Genomic DNA, 19,669 nt, shown 5'->3' on the forward strand with positions numbered 1-19,669 from the left:
GGATCCCAAGAACAAAGGCTGGATGTTTTCAATATTTATATCAGCATTTAACCCTTTCTTTTAAGATCTTGGGCTCAGTCAGATCCACATGTGTCCATTGCCTGCAGGACTACAGCAAAGGAACAGGATGCACAGGTCACGCAAGTCTTCCAGTGACAGTCTGGTGGAAAACCAGTTGGTACAAAGGAATCCTGGACAGCATAAATCACCCCAGGAGTCACACAAACAAGACCATAAATTCCCTCTGGGACAAACAGTCAAAGCATGTGCCATGTTTCAGATTATCTTTATCTCTTTGAATGTAAGCAAATAGTTTACAGTGCAATTCGATTTTCATGGAACAAAGACTGAAAACACCAAAAAACGAAAGATTCCAGGGAAACTCACAAAGAAAACAAAAGGGGGGGTGGAAAGGATAGAAGATACCACAAAACCAGGGAAGGCGGGGTGGGGAGAGAAGCCAGTGTCTAGGACATAAGGGCCCTCTCCAGCTGAGACGTGTGAGTGCAGTACAATCAGGGGCTGGCCCATCACCAAGGGCACCACCCAATCACATTCTTAAGACAAGAAATATTCCAAGCAAAATATAGACTTCAATCTGTGAATGTCTTTATACAGGTGGAGGCGGGAGGTGGGGGGTGAAAGGTGGCAAAATGGATGAGGCATGGGGAGAGGAAATGCTCTCTTCCTTATCCAGCCTTTGTTCTTCAATGGTCTTCCAGGCTACACTTCAGGGGGCTGAACTGGGCAGGGGGCTTTAGTCCACCTTCAGCACCCAAACAGCAAGAGGGGTTCACTACTAGGTCAGCGGGCTACTTATATGAAAGCTGGACTCTCTACAGAAGAAAAGCAATACGGCTGCTTGTGCAATACTCAGGCCTTCACACATGGGTTGGGGGGAAAGGGGAGAAGAACAAGGGAGCTGCTCTAACACACCTGCCCCCATATTTATGGATAGTGCAGTCTGCAACCTGCACTTCATCCATTTTGTGAGCTAGGAGCTGATCTCCTTTGACCCTGCAAAGTTCAGGCTCATTACCGCACTTGGGCTCCAAAGCAAGCCAGCTTTCTTGAATACAGAACCCATCCGGGTGTCTGGAAGAATTTACCTTTACCCCAGAGTCCCTCCTGCCTAGTTGCAACCATTTTCATCATGCCTTCAACATACTTCTTGGGATGGCCCCAAGACCCTCCCTCAATGCCTGGCACTGAAAAAGCAGTGGACAACCCACCCCTTCCACCCTTCTCCAAATGCCCTCCATTGTGACAACCTGCCCGCTCAGTAACAACACAACTCCTTCCAAATCCAAACAAACCAGCTCATCAATCAATTGGAGAAGGATGAAGGAGGGCAACACATACTTATGTTTTCTCCTTGTCAGGCTCAGCTCCCCTAGGCTAGCCCTTCCCTCCCAGCCTTTGCCCTGATTCTCCATGATTGCACACAGCTTTCCAAGGGGCTGTAAAACACATACACACAAACACATACCCTGTTCACTGCAACAGTCCACCTGCAAAGCCAGAGTAACATTCCTGGTCTGCAAATCTCTGAGGCAGCGACAAGGTGGGGAAGGAAGAAGGAGAGTAGATCTTGTTATTGCACTGAAGCATCAGCTGCTACAAGAACCTAACACTAGTTTCCAAAGAAGGGGAAGAAAGGAGGGATTTAAAATAGAGACCAGGGCAAAGTGGATCTCCTTCAGCATTCCCTTTTCATTAAATAAAGATCCCCCCAACTGTACAGAGTGAAGCAAGACAGAAGCAAGTACAGAGTGAAGCAAGACAGCAGCAAGAAGACCTGCAACCTGATGGGTGTTAGAACCAATTCTTTGGGAAAAGAACCACGCAAAACCCCTCTGCATGTCTAACACTCCCCTCCTGCAGTAGTAGCAGTTCCCCTCCATGACTCAGTTTAACTCTTTCTATGGAGTCTTTTTGATTATATGCTGAATCTGGCTGGGACATGACCAAGCGGAGAAGCTCTTAAGCTGTGGCTGATATGGCTCAGATTGGTCTCCAAACCAAAGCCAGGAGTGAGAGGACAAAAGAGCTATGAATGGTCTGATTTCTAGTGCAACAACACAAGGGACAGTCCTTAGGCATCTCTCACTCAAGTTTGCTAGGGAAGGAGGGGGAAGGAGTGAGCAAGGGGATAAGGATCTGCTCACAGGTCCTCCTTAAAGCTTAAAATGATATGTAGGGAAATGGAAATGATTGTCCTTTTGGTCTCGCAGCTGGCTGTGAAATGCAGGAATAGCTGTGATGAAGCAGCACACAGCGAGGTCTTGTTTCCAGTGTTTTCCTTTAGTAGAGGTAAGTGCCCTCTTTCCTGTGCTCTCAGACTCGCTGAATTTCAAAGAGCTTCACATCTGTGTCATACCAGACCGGGGGATCCACATTTCTGGAAGGGAAACACATTCACGTTATTTTCTACACAATGAAGCGATGTGCCAGGCATGCACACCCGCCAGCTGGGATTCCAGGACAGGGTCCTCAGGACTTTGATGGTTTTGCAAAGAGGAGTCTGCCATAACTCTGAACTGCTTAGAAATCCTTCCACACCAATCCCTGGTAGTGCCTCTTGTAAGCGGAGGCAGACATTAGAAGAGTTACAATTCCCTCCACAAGCTGTGGGGCTTCCTGCTTGCAGAGGAAGGTATTGGTGTATCTGTGATCTCCCGTTGCTACCTCTGCTAGTGCCCCTCGCCGGAATAGGCAAGTCCTAGAGCAGCTACAATTTCACCCACCATTTCATAAATGAAGGATATCCCTAGGGAAGGTGCTAGCCCAAAGCCTGGGAGACCCAGCTTCCATGCCTTCCCCCCAATCACCATTATCTTGTGTGACCTGGAACAAGTCACACAGCCTCCTTGGGTGGGACTTGATGAGGAAATGGGTTTGCAGTGGGTTCTGCCAGATTACTTGTAATCTGCAATTCCTCTGATGCTAACCTGACATTGGTATGAGGGATGCAACATGAATACATGAACTGGGCTCACTCAACCACTCATACATGAACCACTCCTCAAAGTGACTAATGCCTGACAAGCCTCGAGATGGCAGTGCCCTCTGAGGGGCAAACACATCCACAGAAACCTCTCTGTTGTTAGGGTGAGATGGGCTTTGTTTGCACCTAGCTAGGTTACCTCAGATAAATAACTCCCCACATGTAGGTCCGGAACCACATGGCAGTGCCCGAGTTAGCTTGGTATTTGCGGATCAGGATGGGGTGAGGGACAGGTAACAGTCCCACCAGCGTGCCATGCTGCAAGAACTTGAGGATCTCAGATTCATCCGTGAGGCCCCTGCAGAGAGCGAGAGAACATGAGCATCCTCAGCTGGCCCCTGTGGCAAAGGCTACAGCAGAAAGTCCTAACCCAACAAGCATGTACACCATGCACTTATATGTACGCAAAGGGCCAGAGGACTCAACTATGGAAGACACAGGTGGTGCTAACCCAGGGCTGAGCTGGGCCAGCACCGGTGGCTACTGCAGCCACTTCACCCAAACACTGCATAGAGGAGCTCCACATGGCACAAGGGAAGCCCCCAACACCAAATGCTGCTGAAGCCCTGCCATGACAAGCCATATCCAGTGACTCCACGGGCTTTAGGTTCTCAATCCCTGGGTCTATATGATATCATAGGCTATAGCTACTCACACCCACCCCCTTAAGCTGGCCCCCAATCAGAGGGGCTTCACACACACCTTCGTGCAGCTCAGCCCCTTCCTGAATGCACTTACTTATCAATGCAGATCTTTTCCACTTGAGGGACCAGCACCTGCAAGAGTCTCATGATTGTCTGGAGAGGCAGCTTTGACTTCCAAGAGATCACCTGCGGGTGAAAGCCCCCCCCATGCAAGAAAAATCAGTGTCCTGTGGAGATGGTTGCACATGTTTTGTGGATTAAGCTAGTACCTAATCCCTTGGTATTTGAGAAGGTGTTTCACTTTTCAACATGCTGTGTATTTGGTTTTAGAAGTCTCTGACAAGGGCGTGTACCTACTCAAACGAACAGCACATCAGCAGGAAGCCCTGACGCGGGACCTTGTCACACCCAGGGTCTCTCCCTCTTCCCAAGGTGTCTTCTGCTCTGATACAGAAGCCTGGGGATGCACCCAACTCACTGAAGTCTATGAGACACTCCATGGATGTCAGGGGATCAGGCCCCAAACCCACTTAAATTCTCCCAGACACATCTGCCTCAGCACAGCTGAGATGTCCCCACTTGGGAAGCAGTTTTTCTCCAACCCCTTTCTTCTGGCATCTATTTCCTCTACCCTGGGTTTACCCACCCAGTCAGAAGTTGGGGACCACTGCCCTGTTGAGGATGCACTGGACAGCCGCCTTCGCTCCTGCTTGGGCTGCGATGTCTCCTGTTAAGATTAAACCAGAGTCAGCACAAGTGTGGAGCAAAGCAAGAGCATCTGGTCTGTGCCAAAAACTGCCCCATCCCTGGTGTATTGATGTACAAAACAGCTTGATCATGTCCCAGGGAAAAACATACCAATATCAGCATTACATTTACCCCCTTGTTTGGTCTAATGTACTAGCCTTAAGCAGCAAAAAAGACCTGTTATGTCTTCACAAGGAGTTACACTGTGAGGAAGCCCCAGGGTTATGCCTCTGGCTACTGTCTTTCATGTTTCTGCTAAAACAGTCAGTAGTTAAAGGAGTTGACAATTTAGCCAGATTCAGAAAGGGATTGGACACATTCTTGGAGGAAAGGGGCATCAGCAGCTATTGAGCATGGGAGCTAGGGGTACAGCCTCTGAATCAGAACTTCCTAGACCTTAAATGCTGGAGGCTGCAAGTGAGAGAAGAGCAGTGGGGAAAACCCTGGTCAGACCCAGCTCGCTTTCCCTTTCAGCATCTGATCTCTGCCCCCGTATGACCCAGGCCACTGGCAAAATAGACCTATGGGCTGACCCAGTAAACGGCAGTTCTTGTGTTTTTATGAGACATGAAAGGGACAAAGCAGTTGGCAGTTCTGGTTTTGCTTCTTTCTGATATTCATGAAGTCTCAAGGTATGTACTATATTGCTTCAATGATATGTCAAACCCCACATTTTCAGGTTCAGTTTGGGTTTTTTGGGGGAGAGGGTAAGGGGAGAGGGGGCAGGTACACCTTTTCCCCAAAGAGGAATTAGTAACTGCAGATAAAACCTTGAACTGCTATTGTCCTCATAAAAGTCCACAGGAGACTCAAATAACCAAGAAAAGGGCTCAAAAGTTTAAATGCACTAAAATACTACAATAGAAACCACTCTGAAAAAAACCTCATCTGCCCCAAAATACAGCAAATGGAAAAGATTAATGGGGTGGTCTGGATTAGACTGGTCTCGTATACAGAATGAGTGCTAGTTTAATAATATGTTTGCAGGGGCAGTGGGGGGACATACAGCTGGAAGGTTGACATACAGCTGGAACAATACAGTCGCTATTAAAGACTGAATCTTTCAAATGTAAGCAGGGATTTTGGACTTGTGTTTTTGATGCCCATCTTGACACATCTTCAAGGGATCTGATTTTCTGAGGCTAAACTCTCAGCACCTCCAGTAAATCAGGCTTTTTAAAGTGCCTTATCCAAAAAACAAGCATCAAAATCACTATTTGCCTTTGAGCATTTTGAACAAAGAGTTTAAAGAGACTCTGACTAAAACATCTCTGGCCAGGTTTTACTTCCTTGTATTAATAGTGGCATATTCCTCCTAGTTTCTTCAGTCACAAAGAGAGACACAGACAGACAGGCAGACAGAGGGCGTCTGTCTGTCTAAGACCTGGGTATCACAAAACAAGGTGGAAAGATAAACCTGTTAAAATCATCTCAGGCCTTCTTTGTGCAGGACAGAAGACCCCATTTTTTCCACCACAGCCCACTTTCATGTCTTCCTAGTGACGGCTCAGAATGAACAAGCCCCACAGAGATGAACAGAAGCAGTTCTAGGTCCTTAAAGTCAGTGTCTATACCTATATACTAGGGGTGGGCAAAATGCGGCCCGGGAACCGGATGCGGCCTGCCAGGCCATTCTATCCAGCACGCGGGGCCCCTAAAAAATTTAGAAAATTTATATTTATCTGCCCTGGGCTGCCTGCCTTGTGGCCCTCAATGACTTGCCAAAACTCAGTAAGCAGCCCTCTGCCCAAAATAAGTGCCTGCCACTGCTATATACTCATAGAGGCAGAAAAACAGCTCTGCTTGGGTTTACGTGTAGTTCATATTCACAACTAGAAGCACCAGAAATTTAGGCTAGGATGCTTTTTTTTCCCCAGTGAAAGCATGAACTGGGCACAAGTTCAAGGTGCCGTCATGTAAGTAGACTAGGACAGGACTAGGAGCAATGGCCTCAAGCTGAAACGGGGACAATTTAGATTAGAGACTGAGGTCCTTTCTGACTATAAGGCTAGTCAAGCATTGAAACAGGCTACCTAGAAAAGTTGTGGAAGAATAGGCTGGACAGACACTTGGCTAGGATGACTGAGTCAGGGATGGTCCTGCTTTAAGCAGCGGGCTGAACTAAATGACCTCCTGAGGTCCCTTCCAACCCCACTTTTGTATGATCCTAAGTGTTGCTATGTGGGAAACAGCTCAATCCAGCTGCTGGTCAGCCGGGAGTCATTACTTCTGCACAAAGGTGCAACTGCCAATGAGCATATTCCACGGAAGACTGATGGATTAAAGCCCCAGACGGCAAGATACTCGGGCCTTTTTCTAAATGGACATTTACATTGTCTTATTGGCTCCGATGGAACCATTTGGGTTCTAAAAACAGACGCATGCTTTACTGAATCAGGACCAAAGCCAGCACCAGGCAGCGAAGAGGGCAAAAGGGGAAGGCAAACCAGGCAGGGAAATTCAGCTCTCTTGAATTCTCTCTAACTGGCAGTTCAGTTTTGCAATGTTTGTTGTTCCAACATCCTCTGGGTTCAACCTATTCAGCTGCAGCATCACACCGCACAGGTTCTAAAAATATATTTATAACAATATAAAAATGCCTATTTTAGTTAACCTGACCCACTCCTCTTCCTCTTTCTGTCACAACCCTCCCCATCTTCTCCCCACCGTTCTGAGTCTAGCTCACTGCTGACACATTTAGGGAGCAATGGGATAGGATTTATGCTGCAATATGAATGTTAAACAAAGATGCTTTTGAGATGGCTCCCACTGATAAGAGGAAGATCAATGATGAAAGTCCAGCGAAGTGTTTTAAATCAGAGGGGAGAGGACTAAGTTTCACCCTATGGGGTAAGTAAGAAAATGGTCACTGTAGATAAAGGGACATGATTTATTGAAGTATTTGCTGCTCAGTAAAATACATTGTGTGTACATGATCCAACCCTCCTTGGATCCATGGAAAGAAGCACAAAGCTAATTGAAACACTGATAGTACAGTTACAACCTCCACCTTTCTTCTCCTCCCAGCGCATCACTTCTGCTTTTTGGCTCCACTTCTGCAGACATGTGAACAGTCCTGTTTATATGTGGGGCAATTCACATGCACGTGTCTCCAGGACTAGGCCCAAAGACCCACGTGATGGAGCCCCAAGCCTATGGGCAACTAAAGATGGAGGGAGCTGGTGGAAGAGATGGGTTCGAGCGCTGGGATCCTCAGCTGAGTGCACTAGAACACAGGGCCTTTGTGCTGCTAAACCTTTAATGTGTGAATAAGTCTATCTGGCTGCCTAAGCATGAAGGGACGTGGCCTACAAGTACCCATATGAAGATGTAGCCTCACTGGCACTAACTTTAATAGCTGGATACTGTCAGCATTCAAGTCCCCCTGTCTGAAGGTTTCAAATGTACCAAAGTGCCACCCTAGGCACCCTAGCCACGGAGGTGAGGAGATGAACTATGAGCAACCAATGAGCTTTATGAGAAATCAGCGGTAAACTTTTAGCTGGCCATGGCAGTTTCCCTTGCTTTGTTTTTAACGAGAATAGATATCTGCCTTATGAAGAGCCTATCCTTAAAAAAAAAAAAATGCTTCCGGCTTTCCAGGACACGAGCTGAAATCCAGATATAAATTCTGCAGCTCTGGTTCAGTTCAAAATGTTACCGGGGGAAATGCAATGAAACCTTGTTACAGTAAATTGGGCTTCCCAGGACAATGTCATCTGAAGCAGAAGACAGCTATTTTTGAAATAACCCATCACTTAAGGAAGAGACAAAACTGGGCTACTGGTCCAGATTAGGCTTTATAGAGGCCATAATATAAACAATACATTTCACTAGGAATAAAGCTTGATTTTAGCCAAGTTTTGGCTAAGCAATCCCTCACACACCAAGCAAAACCATAACCCCGGTCCATTCCTGCTCTGCACTGGGGGAACTTGGACAGGAGAGACTGACTGGCAAACAAAACTACAGGAGCACAGAAAGGAAGGTGGGAAAGCGTTGTGTGATGTACCGTGGGAGTGTCTTGCTGTCTACTAGGTGGAGAGGCAATGATCCTCCTGATACGAAAACATCCCAGATTAAAAGTGCAAGTCAAAGGTCGTCATACGCCTAGATAGCTCATGGGATTAGAGCTGTTATGGCAAACTGGTTCCTGTAGCCAACAGCATACGAGGGAGCCATGTGCGACTAACATCGAGTCCAGCCACTTCCAGTCACCCAGACCAAGCCAGCTGGCTCAACGGGGGCTGCCTTCTGCAGAGCAAGGCTCAAACTCACCTCTCTGGAGCTGCAGGGAGAATGCTTTAAATACCCTGCCACTGTGCTCCTTAAGCATCCTAGATAAAGAGTACTTAAACCAGAGCTGCCTCCACTACTGTAACATGCCTGTAATGGAACGAGCCCACGAGAGAACGTACATGAGGTGTGCCTTGAAGGACAGCGTGAGCTGTGAAGTACTGCATAAAAAGGATCAGCTGAAGAGTTTGCACAATGTTAACAAGCTTGCACAATGTAACCAGTGGAAAAAAAAACTCTGGACGTAGTCAGTTCACTCTCCCTTTCCGCATCCACTCTCTGCCTGTGTGACACAGGATACTGAGGAAGATGGACTCATGGTCTGACCCAGTAAATGGCAGTTCTTTTGTTCTTATGAGAGCTGTCCTCTGTGTGTTAACAGCATTGCCATGGGCTCCAAACAACCTGCACCCTGCCAACCCGCACGTGTGCTGCTCTAGGTAATGCTTGAAAAAGCATAAAGTTCCTCTCAAAGAGGTAGCAGCTCCCAAGTTCATAGTGGGATTCTGTTTTTATTTTGCATGTGTTTAGGGATAAAGGTTTTATGGCCAAAGCAATGGTATCCTGGGGCTAAGAGGGGCACATAACAGTGTTGGGCCAGCAATTCCCCAAAATTGTGGTCCAAAGACTCCTGGGGTCCATGAAGGATAGGAAATAGTCCCTTGCTGGTCTGCAGACAGCACCAGGGCTCCCCCACTTTTCAGTGATAAAAGGTACATGGTGGCCCACAGGAAACTGAGGGTTGATGCTTGTCTGCTGGTTCCAAGATTGGCAACCACCAAGTTAGGGTATTTTTAAACTCTAGGGCTTTTCAGTTCAGCTTGGGACACGTTACCCTGCAGGTGATAACTATTCTGAGGCAGAGTCTGTCAGGGTCTCTCCAGGATTCATAGACTTTACCCTCTTTGGTGCCATTTTACAAACTTTTCCAGGCTTGAGGAAAGCATGTGGCCTTACCCCGCTCCAGGACTCTGTGTCACTAACAGCTGATGGTGGGCTGCCTTCTAATGGGGACGGTAAAGACTCTGGCTCCAGGGACCGCATGGTCCCATCTTCTGACACCTGTGATTTCTCCGTAAGCTTGTCAATACCTGGATTCAGAGAGAGAACAGAGTCTGGGGGATTTTTGAGGGTCAAAGTACCTTATTTTCCAAGTCTTACAAAAACCCCCTCATTCCCTGTGTTTCCATCTTCATGCAAAGTGTCCTCCTGCTGCCAGAACAAGGGTGGATTTGCCTTGCTTTTACACTCCAAAGGAGGTGCTGTGTGTTCACAAGGCAGATGCACTGGTATGATACAAGCTGTAAACTCACACTGATGCAGTTAACCTGGGACAAAAGTCCATGTCGGCCCCTCACGTTCAGTATAAGAGGCTTATTTCAGCTTCCTAACTGACATGGGCTTAACTGACTTGCAACTTAGGCTGAATTACAATCAGCTACTCTTATACAAAAATACACATGTGCCCCTGGTTTTCTGTGCCACCTTGTTGTTTTTTTAATTGATAGCTCTCTTGTGCTGACAATCTCTTGATCTTTTCCAACAGCCCATCTAAAGACTGAAGCCATGCTATGTCTTATAGAGAAACGTCTGTGCCCTCCTCACCCACCCACCCCCACCATTAAAAAAAAAAGCTAAGGCTGACCTGGAGTTGCCACCAGACTAGTCTTCAGTGTCCCCGGCTCGGCAGGAGCAGCAGGCCGCGAGCCCTCCATGGAGACCCCTTCCTGGGAGTTGGTGCGAGAAATGGGCTCAGGAGTTTTCTTCTTGCGCTGCAGGGCTTTCTGGATGGTCTGGGAGTCCGTGGGCAAGTTGGCCAGCTGGTGAAACACGTTCCGCTTGCGGATGATGGCATAGACCAAGTTGGAGTTCCCTGGGAATCACAGCAAAGTAAGTGGATTAAAATAAAAAGACTCTTGAAATCGCTACTACCATGATCTACCTTGGGGAACCTGCCTTCAAGGGAACAGTAATAGCAACTTCTACAAGAGGGGGAAAATACTGCTTTTGTGCCATTTTGTACTTCTTTCTGATGAATAAGCAAAGCCTGAGATGGCCAGGTTCTACCCAAGGTAAAACACCGTAGTGACTGGTGGGAAGAGCCAAGAGTGACATCTGAGCAACTGGGAAGTTCAGGAGTTTTTACAGACTGCCGTTTCAACTGAAGAGTGGCTCCTTGACTCTAGCATCTCCCTCTTCCTACTCACTGTACCACTTCAACAAGCCTCTTCCCTCCGTGGAAGGAAGGGCCCATCCCACCTCAGTGGGGACTCTGTAGGGATGAAGGACTGCTACCCATCATGCCTTTTAGGCTCTCTCTGTACTATATTCTCAAGGGGTTCCCCCCACAAATTGGTAACAAGTGTACACTGCATTTTGCAGCAGGGACGCACTGCAGAGTAGGAGTTTTGAAGGGATGGGAGCCCAAGAAGGGTGGCTGTGCCTTAAGGAAACGATCCTTCGGGCACAAAGCAAGACGATCCCCGAGTGAGGCAAAAGAGGGAAAGGGGCCAGGAGGCTTCCCTGGCTGACCAGAGAAATCCAGGGCAGCCTAAGGGCCAAAAGGGGAGCACATAAAAAGTGGAAACAGGGTGAGATCACTAAAGATGAATATACCTCCTCTGCTCGTGCTTGTAGGGAGGCAGTTAGACGGGCCAAAGCTACCACGGAGCTGAGGATGGCATCCCAAGTAAAAGACAACAAGAAATTGTTTTTTAGATATATAGGGAGTAAAAGGAAGGCCCAGGGAGGAATAGGACCCCTGCTAAATGGGCAGAAACAATTGGTGACAGACAGGGGGGACAAGGCTGAACTCCTCAACGAGTTCTTTGCCTCAGTGTTCCTAAGCGAGGGGCACGACAAGTCTCTCACTGGGGTTGTAGAGAGGCAGCAGCTAGGCGCCAGACTTCCATGCGTAGACCCTGAGGTGGTGCAGAGTCACTTGGAAGAACTGGATGCCTTTAAGTCGGCAGGCCCGGATGGGCTCCATCTGAGGGTGCTGAAGGCACTGGCCGACATCATTGCAGAGCCACTGGCGGGAATATTCGAATGCTCGTGGCGCACGGGCCAAGTCCTGGAGGACTGGAAAAGGGCCAACGTGGTCCCCATTTTCAAGAAGGGGAGGAAGGAGGACCCGGGCAACTATAGGCCAGTCAGTCTCACCTCCATCCTTGGCAAAGTCTTTGAAAAAATTATCAAGGCTCACATCTGTGAGAGCCCGGCAGGACAAATTATGCTGAGGGGAAACCAGCACGGGTTTGTGGCAGGCAGATCGTGCCTGACCAATCTAGTCTCTTTTTATGACCAGGTTACGAAACGCCTGGACACAGGAGGAGGGGTGGATGTCGTATACTTAGACTTCAGGAAGGCCTTCGATACGGTATCCCACCCCATACTGGTGAACAAGTTAAGAGGCTGTGACTTGGATGACTGCACAGTCCGGTGGGTGGCGAATTGGCTAGAGGGTCGCACCCAGAGAGTCGTGGTGGATGGGTCGGTTTCGACCTGGAAGGGTGTGGGCAGTGGGGTCCTGCAGGGCTCGGTCCTTGGACCGATACTCTTTAATGTCTTCATCAGTGACTTGGACAAGGGAGTGAAGTGTACTCTGTCCAAGTTTGCAGATGACACAAAGCTATGGGGAGATGTAGACACGCCGGAGGGCAGGGAACAGCTGCAGACAGACCTGGATAGGTTGGACAAGTGGGCAGAAAACAACAGGATGCAGTTCAACAATGAGAAATGCAAAGTGCTGCAGCTAGGGAGGAAAAATGTCCAGCATACTTACAGCCTAGGGAATGACCTGCTGGGTGGCATGGAAGTGGAAAGGGACCTTGGAGTCCTAGTGGACTCCAAGATGAACATGAGTTGGCAGTGTGACGAAGCCATCAAAAAAGCCAATGGCACTTTATCGTGCATCAGCAGATGCATGATGAATAGGTCCAAGGAGGTGATACTTCCCCTCTATAGGGCGCTGGTCAGACCGCAGTTGGAGTACTGAGTGCAATTCTGCGCGCCGCAATTCAAAAGGGATGCGGATAACCTGGAGAAGGTCCAGAGAAGGGCCACTCGTATGGTTAAGGGCTTGCAGACCAAGCCCTAAGAGGAGAGACTAGAAAAACTGGACCTTTTCAGCCTCCGCAAGAGAAGGCTGAGAGGCGACCTTGTGGCCGCCTATAAGTTCATCACAGGGGCACAGAAGGGAATTGGTGAGTATTTATTCACCAAGGCACCCCCGGGGGTTACAAGAAATAATGGCCATAAGCTAGCAGAGAGCAGATTTAGACTGGACATTAGGAAGAACTTCTTCACAGTTCAAGTGTCCAAGGTCTGGAACGGGCTCCCAAGGGAGGTGGTGCTCTCCCCTACCCTGGGGGTCTTCAAGAGGAGGTTAGATGAGCATCTAGCTGGGGTCATCTAGACCCAGCACTCTTTCCTGCTTATGCAGGGGGTCGGACTCGATGATCTATTGAGGTCCCTTCCGATCCTAACATCTATGAATCTATGACTTGGCACCAGTAGTAGCTACATCCACGTCAACATCTCTAGACAAGACCTCACCTAGTCAGTCTCTCTCTGAGAAAAAAGGATGATCAATTTGTATCACACAGCAAGACAGTCTCCTAAATTCATCCCCATGCTCTTTTGAACTATAGCAGGGGAAAGGCCCAGGGGACTGGCTTACAGTCAGCCTCTTACCGTCAAACTGGTACTGGATGATGTTGTTGAAAACCTCCAGCAGGAAGAAGACGAGATGGTGGTTCTGGACAGCAGAGAAGAGAAACCAAGTGGTGGAAAAGGCCTCCAAGAGGTGCAGCAGCTTGTTGGCAGCAACCATGGAAAGAGACTTCAGATACGGAGACACTAAGGGGAAAAAAAGAGAAGAGAACAAATGGAGCAAAAAATAGGACTCATGAGAATGGGCTAAGAACTGATGCCACTGAGCTGCCTTAAGGAAGAGCCTCCTGGGATACAAGAGGGATGAACCCAAAGGGGCCCTACAGTAAATTGTATTAAAATACGACGGAACTGAAGAGAGAGATTTTTTTCCCATAGGGTTTCTAAGAACATCGGATTGAATTCTACAGAGGTGGTATCACTCTCTACTGAGGTCCAAAGGCAGCAGTTTAAAACAACCTCCCAAACATTGGTATCCTCGATTCAACTTTACAGCTAGATTGTTCCTCAATGGGACACGTTGGCTACAAAACCATTAGTCCACGTCTCCAGCGGAAGGTAACTCCTGCCACCTGCTGACCAAGCGTCAGCACTGCATGTCACGAGCCCTGCGCACCATATTTTCTTTGCATCTGCTAGCCATCTTTTTAGTCACAGGCTTGGGGAAGTGTTTGTGCCATCGCCTCTTCTGCAGGGAAAGGCTCCAATTTAACGACTCCACCTGGCATCATTTCTAGGGTGCATGTGCAATGTAGCAAGAAAGCAGGGGATGCAAACAGATGGTTCGTGAGAGCCAGCTAAATGCTACAGAGAGATCATCTGTGTTGACTGCTCCTGTCACCTTTGGTGATGGCTGCTAGCTCAACTGGATCGGTAAATTGCTACCAAACATGAGCAGCAGCTGGGTCCCTGCTCTGCCATTATAAAGGGAAATCAGGCTGTCCCCCCTTGCAGGTTGCTTTCCCCCAAAGCAGGGGCCACTTACCATTCACAATGATGGTGAGCAGGCAGTCAAAGAGGGGCTGCAGCCGCTGGTGCCCACTGGTGATGATCTTGTGAAAGACCTGGAGCAAGGGAAGCATTGAGCAATAGGAGAAGCAGCAGAGCTCCACTGTTCACAGCACCATCCCACACTAACAACTAACAACTTCCTGGCACTATTCATTCCTAGGCAGGGCCCCGCATACACTGCAATTACACAGGTGTGGAAGGCAGCCCTGGCTGCAGACTAGTGCCAGGGCTCCAGGCTTTCATGTGCAAAGAATCCCTCCCGGCCTGTATGATAAACACTTTAAAACACTGACAACAGAAACTGCTGGCAGGCTGAGGCAAAACCACCTTCCCGAGTTTCAGGATGCTTTGTATGCAACAGAGGGGCAGGGACTGCCCCACTCATCCAAATCTGACATTGAGCCTGGAGCCTAACAATGCCCCTTTAAATACCAACAAGCCATTTTACTGGGAATTTATCACACCCGCTGTTACCTCAGGTGTCAAAAGCCTCAGCTGACCCTTAAGCTAGTGAGTCAACCCCCCTTTGGCTCTTCCCGTTCCTGGGTAACACTCCCACTACATCAGAATGCTAGTGCAAAAAAAGTCTTCAGGATGGGCAATTCAAGAGCAATAGCAAACTGAATTTATTGTGCAACTATCCCCTGGGGCCCCCTACTGATTGGGCAATTTATTTACACATATCAGTCATTTAGTATCAGTCAAAGCTGCTGTAGCAGTTCTTCTCCGCTATACCATAATGTCACGGAGATCAAGGATGGATTTTGAACTCATCTACAGAGTATACAGAGCTTTGTTAGTAGGCATTTCTGCCCTATATCTAAGTGGCTCCCACACACTAAATAACTCTGACCTTGTTCCAGCCCTGTGGAGGTGTGGGCAAGCACTACTGTCCCCAACTTTTGCAATTTAGGAAGCAGACATCCAAAGGCTCACAGTTACACCATGTACTTGGGCTAGAGCCAGGAAATGAACCCATATTTCCTGATTCCCAAGAGAGGTGAAACTGTCTTCCAGCTCTAATGACCATACACATTCAGCCGCCTCATGCCATCCATAATTCCTCAAAAGCCATCTGGGAGAAATGTCCACCTCCAAACCAGAACCCTGCACTTCAGAATACCCAGAATCTAACAAGAGCAAGGAACAGAAAAGGACTGCAGGAGGTATTATCTCATGTTCACAAAATGCAAGGAAGAAATGCATGGATACATCCCAGGTGGATGTCCACAACTTTCTAGCTATCCCGCGGGCTGGAAGGGACCTGTACTTTGAAGGCAATGACAGGAAGGGAATCTGAGCTACCACTGGCAGGAATAGGCAATGCCAAACTCACTATGATGAGAAGGTCGGCGTGCGTCCCCGTGAAGACAGGGATATCCATAGGCACTCTCACGGAATACGGCTTGTTCAGTCGAACCCCAAAGTTACGCTCCCCGCTGAGCAGAAGCAGGATGAATACACCGATGTGCATCAGCCCCACTCGCGCTGCAGACAGAAACACAGTGCTGATGCCAGATGACAAGTAGAGGAAAAAGGGTAGGGAGGAGAGAAGAAGCACAGGAGAAACACAACCAAACCTCTCACTCTACATTAGGTGACCCTATCTCCACCTCCAGTACAAGGCCAGAAGATGGGGATACCTATTGACACAAGGGAAAGTTCACACTTCAGTCTGGTCTCCAGTAGGAGATTAATAAGGTGGCAGAATGAAGACAATAAATGAAGGTTTTGCATGGAATTGCTTTTTTCTCCATGAGATTTTTTTCACTAAGGCCTAAATTAGACACACGCGATCTAGTTTCCCCTCTCATTTACAGCACTGTAACTCCTGATGAGTTCATCCCAGCTTATGGCAGGACAAGACCCATTGTTCATCTCTCCCCAGAGAGGATAAGAGATGCTCCTCTAGAGCTCAAGTTGAACCACAAGCCTTTGGAACAGCAGACAGTACACTTACACTGATCAGCTCGGGCGTCATTTAGGAAGTAGAGGATTGGGACCAGGATGTCCAGGACATCGCTGCTCTTCAGCACGAAGAAGAGGAATTTCTGAAAGAGAAGGAAGGATCTCCTGAGTTTTTTCCAATGCCCATGTTGGTCAAAAGTCTCATATCAGTTATAGTCCCAGCCAAATACTCATTAGATTCATAGATGTTAGGGTCAGAAGGGACCTCAATAGATCATCGAGTCCGACCCCCTGCATAGGCAGGAAAGAGTGCTGGGTCTAGATGACCCCAGCTAGATGCTCATCTAACCTCCTCTTGAAGACCCTCAGGGTAGGGGACAGCACCACCTCCCTTGGGACCCCATTCCAGACCTTGGCCACTCGAACTGTGAAGAAGTTCTTCCTAGTGTCCAGTCTAAATCTGCGCTCTGCTAGCTTATGGCCATTGTTTCTTGTAACCCCCGGGCACGCCTTGGTTACAAGAAATGTAGAGCCTCACCAATTCCCTTGTGCACACCCATGATGAACTTACAGGCAGCCACAAGGTCACCTCTCAACCTTCTCTTGCGGAGGCTGAAGAGGTCCAGGTGCCCCAGTCTCTCCTTGTAGGGCTTGGCCTGCAAGCCCTTAACCATACAAGTGCCCCTTCTCTGGACCTTCTCCAGGTTATCCACATCCCTCTTGAAGTGTGGTGCCCAAAACTGGATGCAGTACTCCAACTGTGATCTGACCAGTGCCTGATAGAGGGCAAGTATCACCTCTTTGGTTCTGTTTGTCATGCATCTGCTGATGCACGATAAAGTGCGGTTAGCTTTGCTGATGACTTTGTCACACTGACGACTCGTGTTCATCTTGGAGTCCACTAGGACTCCAAGATCCCTTTCCGCTTCCATGCTGCCGAGCAGGTTATTTCCTGGCAGTAGGTGTGCTGGACATTTTTCCTCCCCAGGTGCAGCACCTTGCATTTCTCCTGTTAAATCACATTCTATTGTTTTCTGTCCATTTGTCCAACCTGTCCAGGTTTGCCTGTAGTTGTTCCCTGTCCACTTCTCCCCACAGTTTTGTATCATCTGCAAACTTGGACAGAGTACACTTCACTCCCTTGTCCAAGTCACTGATGAAGACATTAAAGAGTATCGGTCCAAGAACCGAGCCCTGCGGGACCCCACTGCCCACACCCTTCCAGAACAAGCAGCACTCCAGGCAACATATCAGAGAGGCTGAGAATCTGCAGCTCCCATTGGGGTTGTGCATCTTATGTCACAAGATCTCTAAAAATCAGTAGCCATTTTAATAATGTATTATTACTCACTGATCTCAACCACCCAAGGGAAGGAAAGGAATTGGTCAGCCTCTCCACAGGGCCTAACCAACAGGCCTTGAACATGGAGGGAGGCATGAAATACAGCCCTTGTTTCACAGAGTTTCCAGGTTCCTAGTATTTAAAAGGATCTTTCCCACACACTGCTCTGCTTTGGACTCCAGTGATCAGGCACAGGAACTAGAGCCTTGGCTATCAAATGGTCAGACTCTTACCACCACCCAAAGGGACCAGCACAACCAGTTTCACAAGTTATCCCCTACTTGCCCACCAGTAAGCAGGGCAGACTGAGCCCAAGGTCATCCCAGTCACTTACTGGGGGCCAGCATAACCAGATATCCTTGCATCATATGATTACCCCCAACCTCTACACTGATGTCAGCTCAGACAGAGCCACCCATGTCACACACTTTATGCCTAAACCGCTACTTCTCAAATCTGTTAGTATGCAACAAACTTCTAGTGGGTATGAGAGAAGGCCTGGGAAAGCAGGAGGGAAAGGGTGAATATAAATGGAGAAAAAGAAACAGAAAGAATAGCTCAGCGTCTCTTAGCTAGTTAAGAGGGATTACAACGGGATGTAGTGCCATTATTTTTCGACAGGATCGTAGGGGTGCAACAGCAAATTTAACCAATTTGAAAAAGACAATGGGACCCAAAAACACTTGGCTTCGCATGCTTTCAGTGCCAGAAATCCATCTTTGGGCACATGTTTCATGCCAGCCAGGCTAGAAACAGATGCATCCTGGCAAAGCTGATCCCAAATGATTGTTGGGTACAGATATTGACCAGGGTCACTGTCCCACACGATCGGGCCCCTGCTGCTCTTAGGGCCTCAGGTGCCCGATTCTGCAAGAAAACAGCCCAGGTGCCTGGCCCCATGCCAGGGCACATGTCTGCAAGCAGGAAGCCCTATGGGGTTCTCCTGCTGTGCAGCATGAAAGGCATGCCCTGGAAACTGCACCTGCAGACACATGCTCTGGAGTGAAAAGCAGCAGGGATTACGATGGAAGTGTTGGCTTGTAGGATGCCTGGGTCCCCTATCCTACCATATAGCTGGGGGTAGGAATTCAGATGCCCTCTGCAATGTCCCAGGACAAACTGTTCCCACATCTTTTCTGGCAGCAGATTTTGGGCCTTGTCCCATTACGCCTACGAGGAACGTTGGGAACGTTTGTTCACCAGAGTGCCCCAAGGGATGACGACTACGTCGAACGGTCATAAACTACTACAAGACCATTTCAGGCTGGACATAAGGAAGAATTCCTTTACTGTCCGAGCCCCCCAAGGTCTGGAACAGCCTGCCACCGGAGGTGGTTCAAGCGCCTTCATTGAACACCTTCAAGAGCAAACTGGATGCTTATCTTGCTGGGATCCTATGAACCCAGCTGACTTCCTGCCCTTTGGGCAGGGGGCTGGACTCAATGATCTTCCGAGGTCCCTTCCAGCCCTAATGTCAATGAAGTCTATGAAATCTATGAACATCCAAATGGAATCTGCTCTGTCCCAGCACAGGCCACTTCATCCCACCGCAACCAGACCTCTGTTTCTACCCTAAGATACCCTCTCTTTCAAGGGACCCAGCCCCTTTCCTATTTCTATCCCCTTGATCTTGGCTTCACCACCAATTCTTGGTGCAGCTCAAGGAAGGACACAACACAACCAGAGCCACACCTTGTTGAAGTCGCAGAGTTTCCAAAACAGAACAAGGAGCTCCTGATGGAACTGGATCTTCTTGGCAGAGTTGGGCAGGTATGTCTGGACCAGGGGGTTTGATAATAAACGAGCAAGTCCTTTGAGAATGAACTGGAAATCCTGCTGACAAACAACCAAGAGGGTAGAGAAACAGAGTGAGCTGGCCTAGAGTTAGCCTAACCAACAAGAAATCAATCTGAAAGCATCTCCACATTGGAGCACATTACCTCTTCTCTGTGTATCCTAGACAAATAGTTCACAAATAGGTTGTCTGGTCCTGGAGGCTGCATTAAAAGAAAGGGTAAAGAAGGGCTGATAAGTAACAGA

General features: G+C 48.4%; 1 protein-coding gene across 4 annotated transcripts in view; it reads right to left on the minus strand.

Annotated features, from left to right (window-relative positions):
- Nucleotides 1-270: 270 nt before the first annotated feature.
- The window catches only part of HID1 (HID1 domain containing), a 46,252-nt gene continuing 26,853 nt past the window's right edge, over nucleotides 271-19,669 (minus strand). For 3 of the 4 annotated variants that reach the window (XM_019494273.2, XM_019494274.2, XM_019494275.2), the window contains 12 exons: nucleotides 19,570-19,626; nucleotides 19,322-19,465; nucleotides 16,340-16,430; nucleotides 15,716-15,867; nucleotides 14,354-14,432; nucleotides 13,390-13,554; nucleotides 10,340-10,567; nucleotides 9,652-9,785; nucleotides 4,298-4,378; nucleotides 3,746-3,837; nucleotides 3,147-3,305; nucleotides 271-2,401 (listed from right to left, as the gene is read on the minus strand). In XM_019494273.2, the coding sequence (XP_019349818.1) occupies nucleotides 2,338-2,401; nucleotides 3,147-3,305; nucleotides 3,746-3,837; nucleotides 4,298-4,378; nucleotides 9,652-9,785; nucleotides 10,340-10,567; nucleotides 13,390-13,554; nucleotides 14,354-14,432; nucleotides 15,716-15,867; nucleotides 16,340-16,430; nucleotides 19,322-19,465; nucleotides 19,570-19,626 (1,446 nt within the window). In that variant the 3' untranslated portion in view covers nucleotides 271-2,337. The remainder of the gene's footprint in view (nucleotides 2,402-3,146; nucleotides 3,306-3,745; nucleotides 3,838-4,297; nucleotides 4,379-9,651; nucleotides 9,786-10,339; nucleotides 10,568-13,389; nucleotides 13,555-14,353; nucleotides 14,433-15,715; nucleotides 15,868-16,339; nucleotides 16,431-19,321; nucleotides 19,466-19,569; nucleotides 19,627-19,669) is intronic. The other variant, XM_006262439.4, reaches the window with a different exon arrangement.

This window comes from Alligator mississippiensis, chromosome 8, assembly GCF_030867095.1.
Source record: "Alligator mississippiensis isolate rAllMis1 chromosome 8, rAllMis1, whole genome shotgun sequence".
Lineage (NCBI taxonomy): Eukaryota > Metazoa > Chordata > Crocodylia > Alligatoridae > Alligator > Alligator mississippiensis.